This window comes from Ischnura elegans, chromosome 7, assembly GCF_921293095.1.
Source record: "Ischnura elegans chromosome 7, ioIscEleg1.1, whole genome shotgun sequence".
Taxonomy (NCBI): Eukaryota; Metazoa; Arthropoda; class Insecta; order Odonata; family Coenagrionidae; genus Ischnura; species Ischnura elegans.
This window is the reverse complement of record NC_060252.1, coordinates 17258728-17275844: the sequence shown is the minus strand read 5'-3', so window position 1 is coordinate 17275844 and position 17117 is coordinate 17258728. Positions and strand designations below refer to the sequence as shown.

At 41.9% G+C, this 17117-nt stretch overlaps 2 protein-coding genes across 3 annotated transcripts in view; both read right to left on the bottom strand.

The window, feature by feature from the left end:
• LOC124162426 (rhombotin-2-like) overlaps positions 1 to 3595 on the bottom strand; it is a 293106-nt gene extending 289511 nt beyond the window's left edge. The window contains exon 1 of one of the 2 annotated variants that reach the window (XM_046538959.1): positions 3095 to 3595. The gene's annotated coding sequence lies outside the window, so the exon portion shown is untranslated. The remainder of the gene's footprint in view (positions 1 to 3094) is intronic. The other variant, XM_046538960.1, reaches the window with a different exon arrangement.
• LOC124162544 (CRACD-like protein) lies at positions 679 to 6311 on the bottom strand. Its single transcript, XM_046539123.1, has 4 exons — positions 6220 to 6311; positions 3560 to 3788; positions 3095 to 3319; positions 679 to 813 (listed from the first exon to the last, which is right to left on the bottom strand). The coding sequence occupies exons 1-4, from the start codon at positions 6309 to 6311 to the stop codon at positions 679 to 681; spliced, it is 681 nt and encodes a 226-aa protein (XP_046395079.1).
• Between the last annotated feature and the right edge of the window lie 10806 nt (positions 6312 to 17117).

Genomic DNA, 17117 nt, shown 5'->3' with positions numbered 1-17117 from the left:
CCCTGCGGTAAATTTGTTTGAAAACGAGATTTCTATAAACTTCAGGAGTTCTAAATTCAAATTTTAACATTAAAACCGAAGATGATAAACCACTAGCAATTTCTATTACCAAATAATTTAGCCCATCTACCAATTCCTCATAAATACCATTATGTAGAACTATCATACGATAAATCATTTTTAGCAATATAATTGTTACGGCCTTCAAGTAATCTTGTCTTTGTTGAAATGACTAACACGAAATCAAATGCTTTGGAGACTTGAAGCTAAGAACTTAGTGACCTGAGGCTTGGTTTCGGGTTCAAATTACCATTACAAACACGAATTTGTTTACATTCACAAAAATCATTATCAACTATGTTATTGTGTGAATAAAAAAGGCAAAGTAGCTATTTCTATGAAAATTTAGCAAAACTCAAGCTTCAGTCACTCGTAAGGCATGGAAATCAAGTAACGAGAACAATCACTGTCGAAGCGAATACCAAAACCTCGATCTCTCACGCGAACGATAAGATCTGAGATACACAACCATAAGATGACTACTATCATCCACAAGTGGCCCAAAACTTATCAACATAGAGTGAGCTCTCTCTATCCGCTGATGCGTTCACTGTAAGCATTCATTCCCCAACGTTCCACGTGTGATCATTGACACACTCACGGAAACATGTGACGGATTCACAGCCAGAGCTCCGCGGACCACTTGTAATGCCTCCTGTTAATCAATTTCTGCGACGACGCTTCAGCGCCTGAATCCGCGGCTACGGCGGCCGCGGGGCCTTCAACGGCCGACAGTCCGGAGGCCACCCGCCGCTTTTGATGCACAGACTTGAAGATCTATCAGGCGTCAAAACAAAGGCGGACGAAGGGTTAATTTTTTGGACGACGAGATTGTGAGGATAGTGCAAAATGTCAACAATATGTATTTTACCGAATGCGACGAAAAAGGTGGAATACAAGTCTTTGCCTTACTACACAACTATTGAGTGCAAACACGAATTTGTTCACATCCACAAAAATCATGAGCAACTACTTAATTGTGTGAATAAAAAGACAAAGTAGCTATTATTATGGAAAATTATCAAAACTTAAATATCAGTCACTCATAAGGCATGGACATCAAGTAACGAGAACAATCACTGTCGGAGCAAAGACCAAAACCTCAATCTCTCACGCAAACGATACAACACAACTATTGAGTAAACACCACAGGAGAACTTGGGAATTTCCAAAGGATGGAAAATTCCATGGACGATTCTTCAAGGAAGACAAAGCTAAAAGTACTACTAGGAAAATGCCAAGAGAAACCCCTGGGAACTGGAGGAATATGACATGTCACAGAAATAAACGAAAGGCTACAGCCTCGCCGGCCTCACGGCCGTGCCACGTGAATTATTAACGGGAAATCAACATCAATTTCCAAATTCGTCGACTGATAAAAGGATAATAAATTGAATTAAATGCAAAAAAGGAAAAAGCTATAGGATTCTATGCATCAGGGCGTAGAAATCAGGAACTGAATAATTTAAAATAGGGTTAAACTATGACCAAATTTACCAATAATATTCAACATCAGTGATTGATTGACCAAGAACCTGTGACGGGACGGTTAACTAAAATATTACTCGGTATAATTCACGACTTTTTAACAGTTTCTGCGACAGGTTTTACTTAAATGGGGAGAAACCACGTTTTAAAAACGGGAAACAGGAAAACACTAAGAAAAATCTCATAAAGAAGTCCATTGAGATTAGCAATGCAAATTATTAAATAAAAGATGATGAAATAGGTGCAAGTGCTACCTCAGAACTAGGAATTGAAAGGTCGGTATCTGCCTATTACGTCTGATTAAGCTCTTAAGAGCATAACGAAAATTTAAAAAGGTACCTGGGTCTTATTCATGAATCATGCGTCGCTCACTGAGAAAATCTTGTTCAATTGTTTTCAATTTCTTCCAATGATAGAGAGAAAATATTATTTTATAACATCTTATAAAAATTTGAAGATATTGGAAATCTGTTGTGTGGTTTATGAATATTTGTTGACAACATGATGGATCCTTTGCTTCTAAAAAAGTAAAATTTCTCAACTTGATGAAGGAATGTAAAGATCAGTAAGGAAACGCAGAGGGGATATTTTATAAATCAACAACTATTGAATAAATATCACAGGAGATCTTGGGAATTCCAAAATAATGGAAAATTCCATGGAAGATTCTTCAAGGAAGACAGAGCTAAAAGGTCTACTAGGAATATGTCAAGAAGAACCCCTGGGAACAAGAGGAATATAGCATGTCACAGAAAGAGACGAAAAGCTAAGGCCACGCCGGCCTCAAAGGGGTTAAGTCCTCGCTTCCTGACCAAAAAATCGCAGGGTCGAGTCTCGCCTAGGTGAGTTTACAACACTCATGGCATTGATATGTGTGATTGTCCAAAGCGTGAAATGTAAAAGTGGACTGTTTTCAAATTTCGCAAGTAAAACCATAAAATAACAAACTGAAGACATACTAAACCAATGTTTATTATACAATGAAGATATGTGGAATTCATGTACAGAATTTAAACAATACATTCTCTCCTTTATAACACACAAGAGCACATAAGTGCAAATACGTATAACTTCGAAGGCCACGTCAAAGAGTTTCCTGAGTCGAATGAGGCCGCTAGCCAGCTGACACCATCGGATTCAACTAAGTGTGAAGCAAGTGGAGGGGAGTATTGAAGAAAAAGTCTCTGACGAAAGTGATTAGTAGTTTTGATAAGTAAAAATAAACTTGGCACGGTAACGAAACTGGCGTCCGATAGGGAAAATGGACGGATGAAGTGCAATTCCGTAGACAGTAATACTATTTACGTACGCGCCTCATCTAAGCAAAGCACTAGCTCAATAGCACACTCACATACTTATAATCTAAAGCGTAAAATAGGTGACAGCTCCCGCTTCTACCGCCAGCCACGAGGTAAGCTATTTACGGAGTCGAGCAGGGACCCGGGTGGCTTCGAAATCCTTTCCTAAAACACGTGCTCCGCTTTGCGGCACATGGCACGACAACCTTTTCAAAACGCAAATCGGCTCAGCGAAATCGTGGACTCACCTCGGCCCCGGAGATGCTGAGGACGCCGACGAAGTAACCCACGTGACCTGGGGATGCGTGGCGAGACCTTACGGGCAACGGGGCCCGCTTCAAACCCCGCCTGCGTCCTCGTCCGCGACGACCTCGCACGAAGGCGAAATTCTCGAAGGGAAGTGGTGGAGGTGAAGCCTTAAGGGACTTGCCCTCACAATCTTGCTGAGGGACTTCTTCGGTGGCTGCTTCCAACTGACGATAACAGATGGGGAATATTAATAACAACTCCTTCTTGTAAACAGTCCTCGGGGATGACAGCTTTTTTTGTATCTTCCACGTGCTCTGAGAAGAGCGTCGAATGGGGAGGATAGTCCCTGCTCCGGTGGTTGACACACGATTGCAACGTGGCTCACGAAAACCTTCACGCGACGTGGTCTGCCGCCGTCATTCCCTCCCCGTTTCGGTGCGACGCGGTAGTGGAGTGAACCGCACAAGCCCGCTTCCAGGACTCGACTGAGGGGTGGCGGCCGTGGCGGAGGCGGTGGAGGGGGTCGCCGCCGCTGTGGGACCGTGTTCGCTCGCGCCGCGGGCCGCCGCCGGAGGAGTAGTGGGGGCGCTGGAAGGGGAGGTCCCCATTCGACTGCTCGCCCTGCCCACGGCACGCCCTCGAGAGAGGTCCACCGCGGCGTGCAAGGCGGCCGCTCCTTCGGCCTCGCTCGAGCTGCTGAAGGCCCGCTCACAGTTCACGCCTCGAATCGGAAGAGGTACCAAGTTCGTTTTACGAGCCTCTCTGACTGGCGATTCTGAAGGGGAAGCATCCTCCCTTTCGCCCGGTCGTATTTTGCTCTTTTTGACGCATCAATCGTTTAAAAGTTACGCTACCATCTTGAAATTTTCAGGGTAATAGTGTAGTCCGTACTAAACATTTGTGAAATCTGTGAATATTAGTGTACCTCAAATGTGAAATGGTTACATCTGATAAGATTCCTAGGTCGAATTTTCCAATTTGAGTTCAACGCAAGAGATACTTCGCGACTTCTTCATCTAATTTGGATGTGTATAGGATAGGTTCATCATCAAAAGTTCATGGAGATTTTACGTCACCGAAAAATCACTATTTTAAAAACAAACTTTACATCCTCAGGCTGCATCTTTTTCTCAATATGTCGTGCAATCTTAGAATTAGATCAGGGGCTATTTTGCCAATTCGCGTCAATGTACATGCGTGTGCATACAAACGATTCACGGGATTACACGATGTAATGTAAAATACATGTTCGGATGTGAATTACGAAGAGCTTCGTGTAAAACGATCTTTTGGATGGCTTTTCACGTCAAAGCAGATTGCTGTAACTCTGAGTGTGATACCAAGCAACTATTATGAATGCATAAGTTTCCTAAGAGTGCGAATGTGCTCAGTGATAACCATCGAGGGAAAACGAAATCAATGATTGTGAGAGGAAGATATGCTTTCTTCTCTTGTCAGTTAAGAGAAAATATAAACCAAGATCCAGGCGGAGAGGGTAAATGAAATATCACTCGGCTATAAACTATTTTATCGCTTGACTCGCTCGCGTGGACTGTGACTGCGAGGCATTACGGGGGGAGAGCGAATCAATTGAGGACGTGGTGGATCTCGAATTGATTTAATAGCGAAGTTGCAGCAGTTAGACTAAGAACTGAGTAATAATAGATTATTGTGGATATATCGGAAGCGGTGGCGTTGATTTAATTACGGTGGCAAATAATATAGCTATAACCTACTATAATTCAAATTCTTACGTTAGAGGTAGCAATCGTAGCCAAAAATTTAATTTTCGAAACAGTAGGAAATTAAAATATTTTTGTCCGCCACCAAAATTTGTTTTTTTCCACTTCAGACTTCTCGACGCGCTTTGGCACTTTTTGGACACTTCTCTGTCGATCATAGTCGCGAGATATGCATCTTCTTCGAACTTTTGCCATTGAAGTCGTCTGCGACGTGTAAAACAAGCCTTGTCTGAATAAATCGACTTATAATTCAATTCGGTGAAATGTGTGGTCGAAGGACTCTTTCCCTATTTTCTTTCGGGTGAAGAACTGTGGCATGAGCTGTTTTTAATTGAATTATTTCACGTATATCTTATTTATCGCTTGGAATCATAGGTAATTTCAATATTGAATATACAATAAGTGAAGTTGTTGCATATGAAGACCTGTGTACCTATTTCCCATGCAACTGATTCCTGTGGAGAGCCTTGGCCACAAAGAGAGGGAGTTCAGTGTTGAAATTAAAAGCTTGGGGTAAATATTTAAAATGTTTGAATGCTCAGTATTTATGCACGGAGGCGTTAATATCCAGTTTGAAAATCAATTTCAAGCGAAGCTTCCTGGGAAGGGGACGTACCACTCACACTCGATCGAACTTTTGTCTTGATTACTTGATTGAAACTTACGCTTTACATTTAAATTATATGAGTTGATACATAAAGTGAACACTTACTAATATTACATGTATCTCAACTACGAAAGGTTTACTTCAATGTTTTCCCATGAATACTTTTTTAGTTTAAGAAACATTAATCTTGTGAAGGGTCCACTCAATATAAAATACTATTTCAAGATCATATCGTTTTGCTAAAGTAATCTATACGTCAGTGAATCGAGACAAAATTATTGAGACCGATTAGGCGGGACTAAAGCATCTCCTTTAAGGCCTATCGATACCTCTAAAAATATCGAAGGTGATCGATAGTAGATTTCATAATTGATGTGCGGATTGAGCTGTGATAAATTGATTTATTTCACGTATATCTTATTTATGGCTCTGAATCATAGGTATTTGTAATAGTGGAGATATGTTAAGTGAAGTGGTTGCATGTGGAGCTAGACGCTCTCGTGTATCTTGTGGCTAGACATTGTAAAGAGTATGATTAGCTAACAAATGAACATGGGGTTCAAGTAAATATTGTCGCCGTCTATTTAATAAGCTGCGTAACTTTAAGGGAAAAAACGTGCCTTTTTATTGGTAGTTGTGCTATACCACGTACATGCCAAGTATCGAATTCTTCAATCGCCTCGGAATGATATTAACACGCTAAGACGCTCTGTTGGCCTAACATGTGCTCACTTTCCCCTAAATTATTTTCGCTTGACCCTCCCACACAGTTCACCTCGCCTCTTCTGTGGATGGCGACGCCTCCGGTGGATGGCGACGAGATTTAGTAGCACTGCAGGCGCCCTTGACCAGAGGGCTGCCGATCATCTTCAAAACAAAAACGAGCAAATGGAGGAGAACGAAATAGGCGGTACTTATCCTGCATTTAACCCTTGATTACTCTCCATAAATTATTTAATATGATGACTGCTGTGATGATGCTAATGAGGGTTGTTATCACTAACAAAATTCATTAACTCATTATTAACGTCGTGGTATTCCATTATAAATTTTCTTGGGTATTGCACTATTACTAATACTCACTGCTTTTTCATTACAACGCGACCCGGGTCGCGTTACGTAAAGGAGCAGTGGTATAAGTAATATTTCAATAATGATCTATCGTGGAATAAACATATTCGAGAAATAACCGGTCAAGCTAATCGTAAAATGGGTTTTGTCAAAAGAATATTAGGAAAGTGCGACGACAAAGTGAGAGAAATTAGCTACTTTTCCCTCGTTAGACCACATTTGGAATACGCTGCCAGTGTTTGGGACCCTCATGAAAAAGGCTTAATAACAGAGTTAGAACGCGTGCAAAGAAGAGCTGCCAGGTATGTGAAAGGTCGTTACGATAGTCTTGTTAGTGTAACTGACCTCTTAGATAAACTCGGATGGGAATCTCTGTCGGACCGTAGATTGAAAAATAGACTAAACCTTTTAGATAAATTCAAGAGCAGTGTCTTTTCTGACGAAGTTAACCATATCTTGCGGACGCCAACGTACTACGGAAGATCAGATCATATAAATAAAATAAGAGAGATAGATTGCAGAACAGACAGATTCCGAATGTCATTTTTTCCACGATCAATAAGAGATTATAACGGCAGCAATAGAACGCGTAAATAGATTGCATGACTTGTAGTGTAGCCTACTAACCTATGTAAAACTTACTGCATGTTTCTGAATTTCTATTCTATATTCTATTTCTAACAGCATATAGTAGTATAGATTGTTATTATACGGGACGTTTCTTGGACGGTGTGGTGTGCATGTGGGAGTCCAAATGCATGCTGCATGCTGGTGATTGATCACCCCCTGCCAAACACCCTAGAGGTGGCTCGCAGGGTAATTTGTAGATGTAGATGTAGATCCAAGAAAACTTTGTTGTTATCACTACCACCACAATGAAAATATTTCCCTCTTATTCATACGATATCTATCATATTTGTGACGCCGTTTACCAATGTTACCAGGATACAAAGAGAGCACTCTCAAAAGCAAACTATCCTCTTACACTCTTACTCGTAGGTACCCTCAAATCGACAAACCATTACCACAAAGAAAACAGGAAACTTACATTGATGAATCACGAAACTAATCATATTTTTAAAGTTTTTAATGTGCCAACTGTCCCCAGCGAAAAATTTAGTATACTAACCTCTGATATGCTCGACGTTTATGCATCAGTGGTTGATAAAGTACTTCTACAAGAAATACAATGATAAGAATGATGAAAGGCATACCATGGTAAAGCGTAGGTCAAGCATATATAACGTTCCCTATTTTACTTCTCATTGGTGAAGAGTTAAAAATCTAATAATTCGTATTAGTTCAAACAAATTGTCATTACATAAAAACAAAACATTAGATCAATGTATGAAGTAAAACATAGAATGACATGTTGGCTCATGAATAAATTCCGTGATAATTTCATGTGATTTTGCCTGAAGAGGAGTGTTTGTACAACCCATATTGCTATTTTTTGTGGTCTTCAAAGGCTACATTGTGCTGTTTTCAATGTGACTTTTACACACTCCACACTGATTTTGTACAGTGCTTTAAAATATTTTAATTTAATATGACAACAGCTTTTCATACTTTATGATATCGTGAAGACATCTTAAACTAATATACATACTTATTTGAAATTTATCAACAATTTTTTTTATTTATATCGGATTCCGAACTTTTACTGTGTTAATAATATTTCGCTTAACAACCGTTTGATTTGTAATGGCACCTCCAGGCGTGCCTTTGCTTTGAGGGACCAAGTGGTCTCTTTATTTAAGTAAATATTACATTCTAATATGATACATAGAAACAATTGGATGCGTGTCGTGCTCAGCAACGCGGCGCTTCGAGTAGTCATAGGTTCAAAGGCGGGAGACCCACACTTCCAAAATAATCCTGAGAGAGGTGATTACATGCTTTTACGACCTGTGTTGGAAATTTTAAGCGGTCTATGGAAGGGAATATGGACAAGTGAAAGAAACTCACCTCAGGCCTGATATTTTCTAGCTTTTCAATTACCTTTATTTAACTCTCGGAATGAAAGATGGTTGATATGTTGCGTTATCTCACAAACCACTTCTACGATTAACTCTTAGCATTTTCGATATTTTCTTGGTCTCCCTGTAGTCATGTTTGTGGCAGCAATTGAAAACATTTCATGAAGCCACGTTTAATAGTTCTTTATATTGAAAAAATACTTGTTTCTCTTGGAATTGCGATACACCAAACGTAATTACTCTCAAGAGTATAGTATAGTATAAGTAATATAGTATAGAGTGTAGGCACTACTAACTGTTTAATGGTAATGGTTTTTAACCTGAAGGTTGATTTCATGACTTCTAAAACTTGAATAAATGGAAAATGTGGACAAAATAACATATTCTTTGCAAGAGAATTCCAAATCGTGTACATTTGACAGAGCTAGGTTCTGCCAAAACTTTTCAAGTATTGCCCGGTGACTTCGAAGTGGGAACACACGAAGTTTGCTATAGGATATTCAATTGACCGCTGTTTCTTATGCCGAATTATTTTCGTCTTCCATACTTCTAGCATATTGAAGGATCACTTCACACATATCAACGGCAACACTCTACTCTCGAACGGCTACCATAAAAGAAACTTCAAAATAAAATGGTGAAACAAGCCATTTAAATATGCAATATAACCTAAAAGTAACGTTTTTGAGTTTATATAAACACTACATATAATGATTTATAGTCGAATGTACTGACATACGTACCTACTTCCATTCACTCCGGTAATTTATAAGTATCACATCTAACACTCTCCGTTTACCTAAGCAACTTCACATGTTTTACGTAACATACCTACATCTTATTTATCCCTCTTATTCCCCATTCTAAAGGCCTGGTTACACGGTACATTATCACGTACAAGTTAATGTACGTTTGCGTGAACGATTTTTGTGGGCCGGAACGGAACATGTACGAATGCATGAACCAAATTAGAACAGTTTCTATTTTCTGTTCATGCGTACGCACAAGTTGGATGGTTACACGGCGAATTTTTGCGTTCATTCTCGCGTTCATGCACTTAGGCATTAACCCTTACGTATTAATGTATCGCGTAACCAGACCTTAACGCGGAGAAGGCGGCTATACATCACTTAGGCTCCGACGGACGCCGATCGGTTTTGTAAACTGCGGTAGCGGCTGATCAGTGTGTTTAGCGGCTGGGAGAGACTGGGCGTATGTCCGTCCCGAGGTTCACCTTGAAAACTCGACCGTCAGGTCCAGCTATCCCCGGCCTATATAGCCCAGATCGACCAAGATGGCCGGCCCAGGCTAAATAGCTGCATGGAGAGCATGGAGAAATAGAAGGACGGTCGGCCAGGTTGGCCTCGGTCGGGACATACCTCCAGGACGCCCCACGCGTCGCATTCTTTATTATTTTCAGGTAAAGGGTACAAAATTCATCAAGGGAAACCAATAATCCAGTTCCTTTTCTAACTGCGTGAAGCACAACTTGATTATCAACATACAACATTAGAAAATTCTGGTACATTGCGAAACGTAACTAACGTTTATTTGATTGCTGCTACCCCACGGTAAAAAAAATAGATAGTTCTTCGGGCAACACTTCAATGTGCTCAAGGTTCAGTTGTGGGCACACCACTGCCCATTGGAATGGAGTAGCGTCGGCGTATCACACGTAGTTAATGCTAAATGGCGCACATCTACGTACTTAATGGAACACTTGATCATTACAACACATCTTCAGCCACTTAATATGTCATTCGTACACATTATTGATCAGAAAATAGGGTAATTTCATGATTTAGCATATCCAAGCCACATAGCCAGCTAACTTCGGTATGTCGATAGCGCGAAGCCGCGGGACTATGTTAATGGCGAGATGGAGACGCACTAATGCACTTGGAGTTAACTTCACTGTGGATGCTGCAGTATCCATACGAACACCGAGGTAGGCAATAGATAACATGGGATTTAGAATACATTTCTTACGATTTAAACAAATACCTAGATCATCTTCAAAAAAGGAAATAATTTCTGAGAAGGTTGCTGAGCAATTCTTGAGGGTCGCCAGGCATATGCATCATATGATGCACTTGTATCCACTCAATTAAATGCTACAACCAATGCGCTCGATTAGCGACATCTATGTTGCATGGATCGGCAGAATGGAATCGTGCCTGTGGTTTCAAGTAACTGGCGATCGATATTTTTTTTCAACGGCCTATCTACTTTCTTCAAAAAATAATATCCCAATAATCAGCCATTTCATCAGACTTGGGTCGATTATGGTTCTTCAGATACAATCTAGTCCTTGAGTCGCGTATCACGATAACACTTATGAGCCCGGCTGACTCCGTGGCTGCCGACGTAATCGATTTGAGTAACCACATACCATTGAATGTCTGGAAATGGTAGTTTTTTCATATCATTAACCAAGATATTGATCCTAAAAAGCGTCCCGTTATAAGATATCTACCCTCAAAGCTGGCATGCATGATGTATAAAATGCGTCGTTGGGCTTTCTTGTCCTTGTGGTTCATTAAGCAGGGTCGTGAAAAACTGTAAAAATCAATGGCTATGTTCTAACAACACGTATTTCAAATTCGGTCAGTTTGAGACAGGTATCTTAAAAAAAGTATAATAGCAATAAAAAAATAAAATACGAGCAAAAAAGAACTCTTTTTCGGAAATGATGCGTCTTTTTCAGTTTTATGAACTTTTGGTTTTTAATTTTAATGTATAAGTAAAAAAAATTAATAGTTTATTTTGCTCTCCTGAAAAGTTGCTACTTTTGAGATACGTGTTGTTAGAACTTAGCCATTGAAATGTCTTGGACCCGCGCCCAAAGGGGGGGAAAGATTACCACTCCAAAAGCATTCCAGCTAGCTTATCAGCTGACACTCCTTAAGCCTCCTCGGAGTTCAAATGTCTCATTCGAGTATGTGTCATTTTCAAAGCGTAACAATATGTTCAGCGGAGAGGTTTACGGAATTTACAGCGCGTGAGTCCATCTTTGTAGTTTCACCGGCATTGCACCTGTGACCCGAAGAAGCCAGCTATGATATCGGCGAAACAGTCGTCTACACAGAAGGTTACACGCGGTGTAAATCCCGTAAATCTCTCCGCAGAATCTTCGCCACACCGCGAAAGCCTACACAAGGAATGTAACAACATGTGATGACACCCATTCCCAGCGTATGTGAGCACTGATGTTTCACAGGCTTTCCCTCGGGTAAAAACTCCATCGTCGCCATGGTTTCCAAGATCGTGTTGCTCATTGCCTTCAGGGCAGTCTGATGCAAGGATCGAACGACCGGGCTCATATACTCATGGGTAAAGCCGGATGTGATTGGTGGATGTGCCTTATAATTCTTTTCCATCATTGGCCGAAGTGGAACAGTTGTCCAGGGTTAAAACTTTTTATGTTTGAGAGCCGGATATCGATTGTTTCTTTCACAACTCTGTCCCAGAAGCCTCGGACGTGTCGAAGAGACGTCATCAACAATGACCATATCGTCCAATGGGAAGACACGAAACTGCTGTGCCACGCCCGATGCTTCTGGGACGGAGGTGAAAGAAGCAATCGAGATCCGGCAGACAGAAAGAATGAGTTTTAACCAAGGCCAACAGTTCCACATCGCCCAATTATGGAACCGAATCATTTCACTTTTTAGTGCATTTTATACTGTTTATAATAAAAGAGTGTGCTTTTTGTATTTTTTTTCTAATTTTTTTTTAAATATATGACCTAGAAAAGTTTTGAATCGCACAGCCGCGGCCGTAAATTCAAACGCGGCGCTCTTTAACATAAGTATTCCGTTACAAACATGGTCATACCTATTTGATACCTGTAGGTTGGCGTGCGTCGCGAGCACTCGACGAGGAAGTCGCTTTGAGCGGAATTGTTTGGGAGCGAAAAGGGGTGTCGCCTTTGACTGCGGCGTGTTCGTTTGTGTGTGTGACATAGCAGCTCTGATTAGCGCGCCCGACAGTGGGTGGTCCTCTTTTGACACAAGAGCCGCATATCGCGTTTCCTTGGGGGGGGGGGGGGGATTTATTTTTCCGAGGGACCGTTACCCTCGCTCTCCTCGGCGTTTCGTATCGGAATGTGGAGAAGACACGGAAGGAAAGGCGAGGCAGGGAGGGCGCGAGTTTGGGCTGGAGGAATTTGGGCCACGGCGGCGCGCGTGGCATGCATGCATGGCTCCGATATCTCTTTCCCCCGACGGCAGAGGCGCTCGGGTCTCTTCTACTCAAAATCCTGTGCTTTACGGAGAAGGAATCCATTGCATGCCCCTGGGTTGGAAATGATTCTCAAAGGAAAAGTCGAAGAAAAAATTCTGCGCGGAATTATTCGTGTTTTCCAAATATATATATGTCTGAAATATCATTTTTATAAGCGAGGTATTGCGTAGTGTTCCACGTGAGAAAGAACACGCATCACTGGAGAAAGAAAATTGTCTAAAATCTTTGCCTTTGGGGAACCGTACATTTTTATATGAGTATTTTGTAATATGACTAAATTCCATAGCAAATCCCTTTTTGTTAACGATGGTCTACACCACAGGTCGATAACCTAGCGACTGCGGGTCGCAAGCAGCAGTTTTATTTTCCCGAATTACTATCAGGTAAAAACTACTGTTGCAATAATATATAAATTGATGGTATAGGCCAAATTAATTACTGTTGGTACCTTTATTGATTTTTTCTGAAAATATCTTGTTTTAGCTCACTTGATAATTTGATCATGCGGTTTGCAGGCATGAAGAGAGCATCGACCCTACCCCAATTTCTATACCATCAAACCTTGAACCCGAAGGCCCACTGGAATAGATACAGGTAAATCTCGCCCCAGGCTAAACCAATGGGCGAGTGACACGATAACAGGGTATGGAGGAGATACCTCTCCTTTTTTCCGGGGCATCTTCGGCAGCGAACACCTTCAACTGGTGTAAAGTTGGACACCATTATGAGTAATTTACATTTAACGAGTTGGGTTTTTAATTGCGCTAATATTTCGTTTGCCTAAGAATCAAAAATCAGTTACCCTATGTATTTATGCCGTTTTAATTATCCCATTTATACAGTTCTCTCACTAAAAAATAGAATAAACGTGTGTCTGATTCTAACCGCCAATCCGGTATCGAGTCGGACAGTCTTTCGATTTTCACATTGATCGGTCTTTGCATGCACTATTGTCCGGATTTGGAGAAAAAAACGATAAGAAAAGATTATTTAGGCACCTTTTTGTTTTGGGGCGTTCGAAGCCTCCACTAACACACGCTCCCAACCTTGAATTCTTACATTAAATGAAATTTCGCATTTTTCGATTGATTTCGGCACATTTATGAGGTGGTAGGTAAAGTGGTTGAGGGGGAAAAGCTTGCCACCATTCTGGCTCTTATTTATGCAAAAAGGGGACACATGGATTGGTGGTATATATACGATTTCCGCAATAATGCAGATAAATTCTGCCGTTGAAATCCCCCAAACCAAGTCAAACATTTGGCATAATTTACGCTCTTCCCCAACTATATAATGAACCTTGAATCTAGGAGGTCCTACCTGTTTAGTCCCTCGTTAATTTTACTATCTATCGTTCATAAAACCGATTGATAAGATTTCGTACACTTACGCTGCTGATATCTAAGCCGGATGACTCGAAAAAAGTGCGCTCCTACTTCGAATCCAAGTCAGTGCGGACGATGTTTTCCTGTAGAATCGCGGCACCTGTTACACCTACGGTTGCTCCAGTATTTCACACAATATTCCCAATATCGAACTATAGGGGCGTTGGCTTAACTCTCACTGCGTTTATCGGTTGGTTCAGTCACTGTTGCAGGGTCATATCTCCGAGCTTGTTGTTAATTGTTTCGTAACTATTTCGACGCTATCATTACGAGAGTCGACCAAGACTACCAAGTCGCCAAGCACCTTACACAATAGGTCTTTTAAATGTCCTGCGAACGGTCACCCAAATCTCAACCCGACCTAATGGCGAAGTTTTGGAAGACCGGCGATATTGTTACCAATCGGCAATGCCATTATGCAGTGAATAAAATCAGAGAATGTGTCAAACAAATTGTACAAACGATGAAATAATAAATGACACAGTTTATGCCACAGCAGTGTTGGCATAATTACGCCATTATCTTAAAGTTTTCAAGACATAAGTATGAAGGTCACTTTTTTCTGCTGGTACATCACACACAAAAATTTCGCATCTGTATTTTCCATGTGTAGCATTTTCATATTTCAAATACGGGAATATCTCGTACGGGATTTACTCTACGTGCTCTAAAAATCTCCTCAAAATAGCATGAGCATGAAATGAGCAATATTCCACGAAATAATTCACAATACGACCATCTTGAGAACAATGCGGTCTTTCAACGAATGAAAGAGATCTTACGATATTCACAAGAAAAAGCAATTGACATGAATCTAAACTTTATTACAAACCTACCCGGGTTCAACGCAGTTGGTTTATAATCTGACGACAATTCCTACGGTATCACTATGGATGTCATTGAGGTTAAGTATCCCGGCTGATAATAATACAAGAGAATATCTTGTTGCAAAAACACCCCATAAGTGTCCTGCAAACGATGGCCTGGGTACAGGGGCGGATCCAGAATTTCTTTCTGTGGGGGCACAAGCAGGGCCGTATCCAGGATTTTGTTCTGGAAGGGGGCAAGGGATACCTCGTAATACAAAACGAACGCAATGGTAATGGTACCGAATTAAAAATCTTGTATATTTTTTAAAGGTCTGGGGGGGCACGTGCCCCCGAGCCCCCCCCCCCCCCCCTAGATTCGCCTATGCCTGCGTATATCTCAACCAGACATCTCGACCTACAGACAAGGGGTATCGAAGAAGCGCATAACTGTGCATTATTGGAAAACTGGAAGGAAATATTCAGGTTAACTCTATACCTACTGTAAGAAAATTTCAAGACTGCATGGTAAGTTTTTAGGGGAGCGTTTTGCAGCACAGTGGGGAGAGGGCTTGGCTGTTGAATGAGGAGTTGCGGGTACGAATCTCGGGTAAAGTCTTCGGACACCCCGAAACAAAATCCTCGAAGTGTACGGAGGCGCAGGGTCCATTCCCCCTACCCTGAATGAGTGAAATCTACATGCCAGTCGCTCAGTTCGGGGCGATCTCTACGTTCTCATATCCACACCCACCTTCGGGTTGAATCACTGCGTGAGTAAAAACCGTAAGTTTTGAACAATAAATACGCGACAAAAAAAAGGCAAAACACAACAACAGGTCGAGTTGGGTTGATGACTCTTCAAAACGAAAAAATTCGTGGAATGGATCGACCGGACGGTGTGCCGACTACAGGTATCAGTACGTTCGCTGGGGAAGGACCGAGGGTTCCTTCACCGTGTTGCCACTGCGCCGTCGACACTATAGCGGGTGCGGGATGCGATCCCTGCCGCGCTCTGCTGCACCCGTCTCGCTCGGGGGGCGGCCACCTATTGTGAGGCGCCTCTCGGGTGCGGAGGAGAAGGGGGCGTGGCACCTCGAAGGCGGAGAGAGTCAAGGTGGCGCTACGAGGAGGGGAAGTGTAGGAGTAGTGGGGGGAGCAATGTTAGGAGTAGGGGAGAGGGGGAGGGGGTGGACGGCAGGGAGGAGGGCGCCCACCAAAAGGGGGCGTGGCCCTCGCGGCGGAGGATCGCGAAGCGCGGCGGAACCTCGCGAAGCCGGACCGAGGAGGAGTTGGGATATCGCGAGGGGAGGAAGAGAGGAGAGTTGAAGGAGGGATGGGGCGGCGGGAGGGGGAGGAGAGGAAAGTGGAGGCATCTTTTCATTGGTCGAGGAGATCTCGAGTGAGAGGCAGCCTCCTCCCACACGCAAACACACTCACTGGAGCAGCGGAGACTCAAAAACACGCCCGCCCTCCTCAAAACGGATTACGAGGACCCGTAAGGAGATTTTTATAGGACAGAGTCGCCCGAGCAGCCAGCCCTTTTGAGGGAGCAAAACGGGCCGAGATTTCCACTCGGACGAAAGGAAGAGAAGAGGAGGGCATCCTGCTCACTGGAGGATTTGAAATTAATTCCGCGTCATTTGGAAGGAGAAAGAGGGTCAAACTTACGGTACCTCCCTCTCTTTGGATTGCCAGCTTTTATGCAGCGGTATTCACCTTAATATCATTTGCATACTCTCTGAAGAGTTTTAGAATTTAGAAAGCACAAAGACGGTATTAAGCAGAACAAAGACCGAGCAATGAGAAGAGAGTTTCGTGATAAGGAAAAAGCACTTTTCAAATGTGGGTTACAAAAGAGCTTTACGTATAGGGATTGTAGCTCCAACTTTGTACTCAACCATTTGTTCGAAAAATTTGCATTTCGGAAACCGGAATTTTCATTTAAAATTTATCAATTAAAGGTGAATAGAATATTAATCCTAGTGATAAATTACAATGGGTTGAGACCGGAAAAATAAAATAACCTCGCCATTGTTTGCAAACACTTTTTCCCATCTCATTTCTGCCGTCTATCAAACTGACGATATGCATTTTCCTGTGTTTTTAATATATTTTTTCGTAAATTGTCAGGTACCACATTTATAGGTAAACCGTTGAACATGAATCTGAACCGTTATTCAATACCTT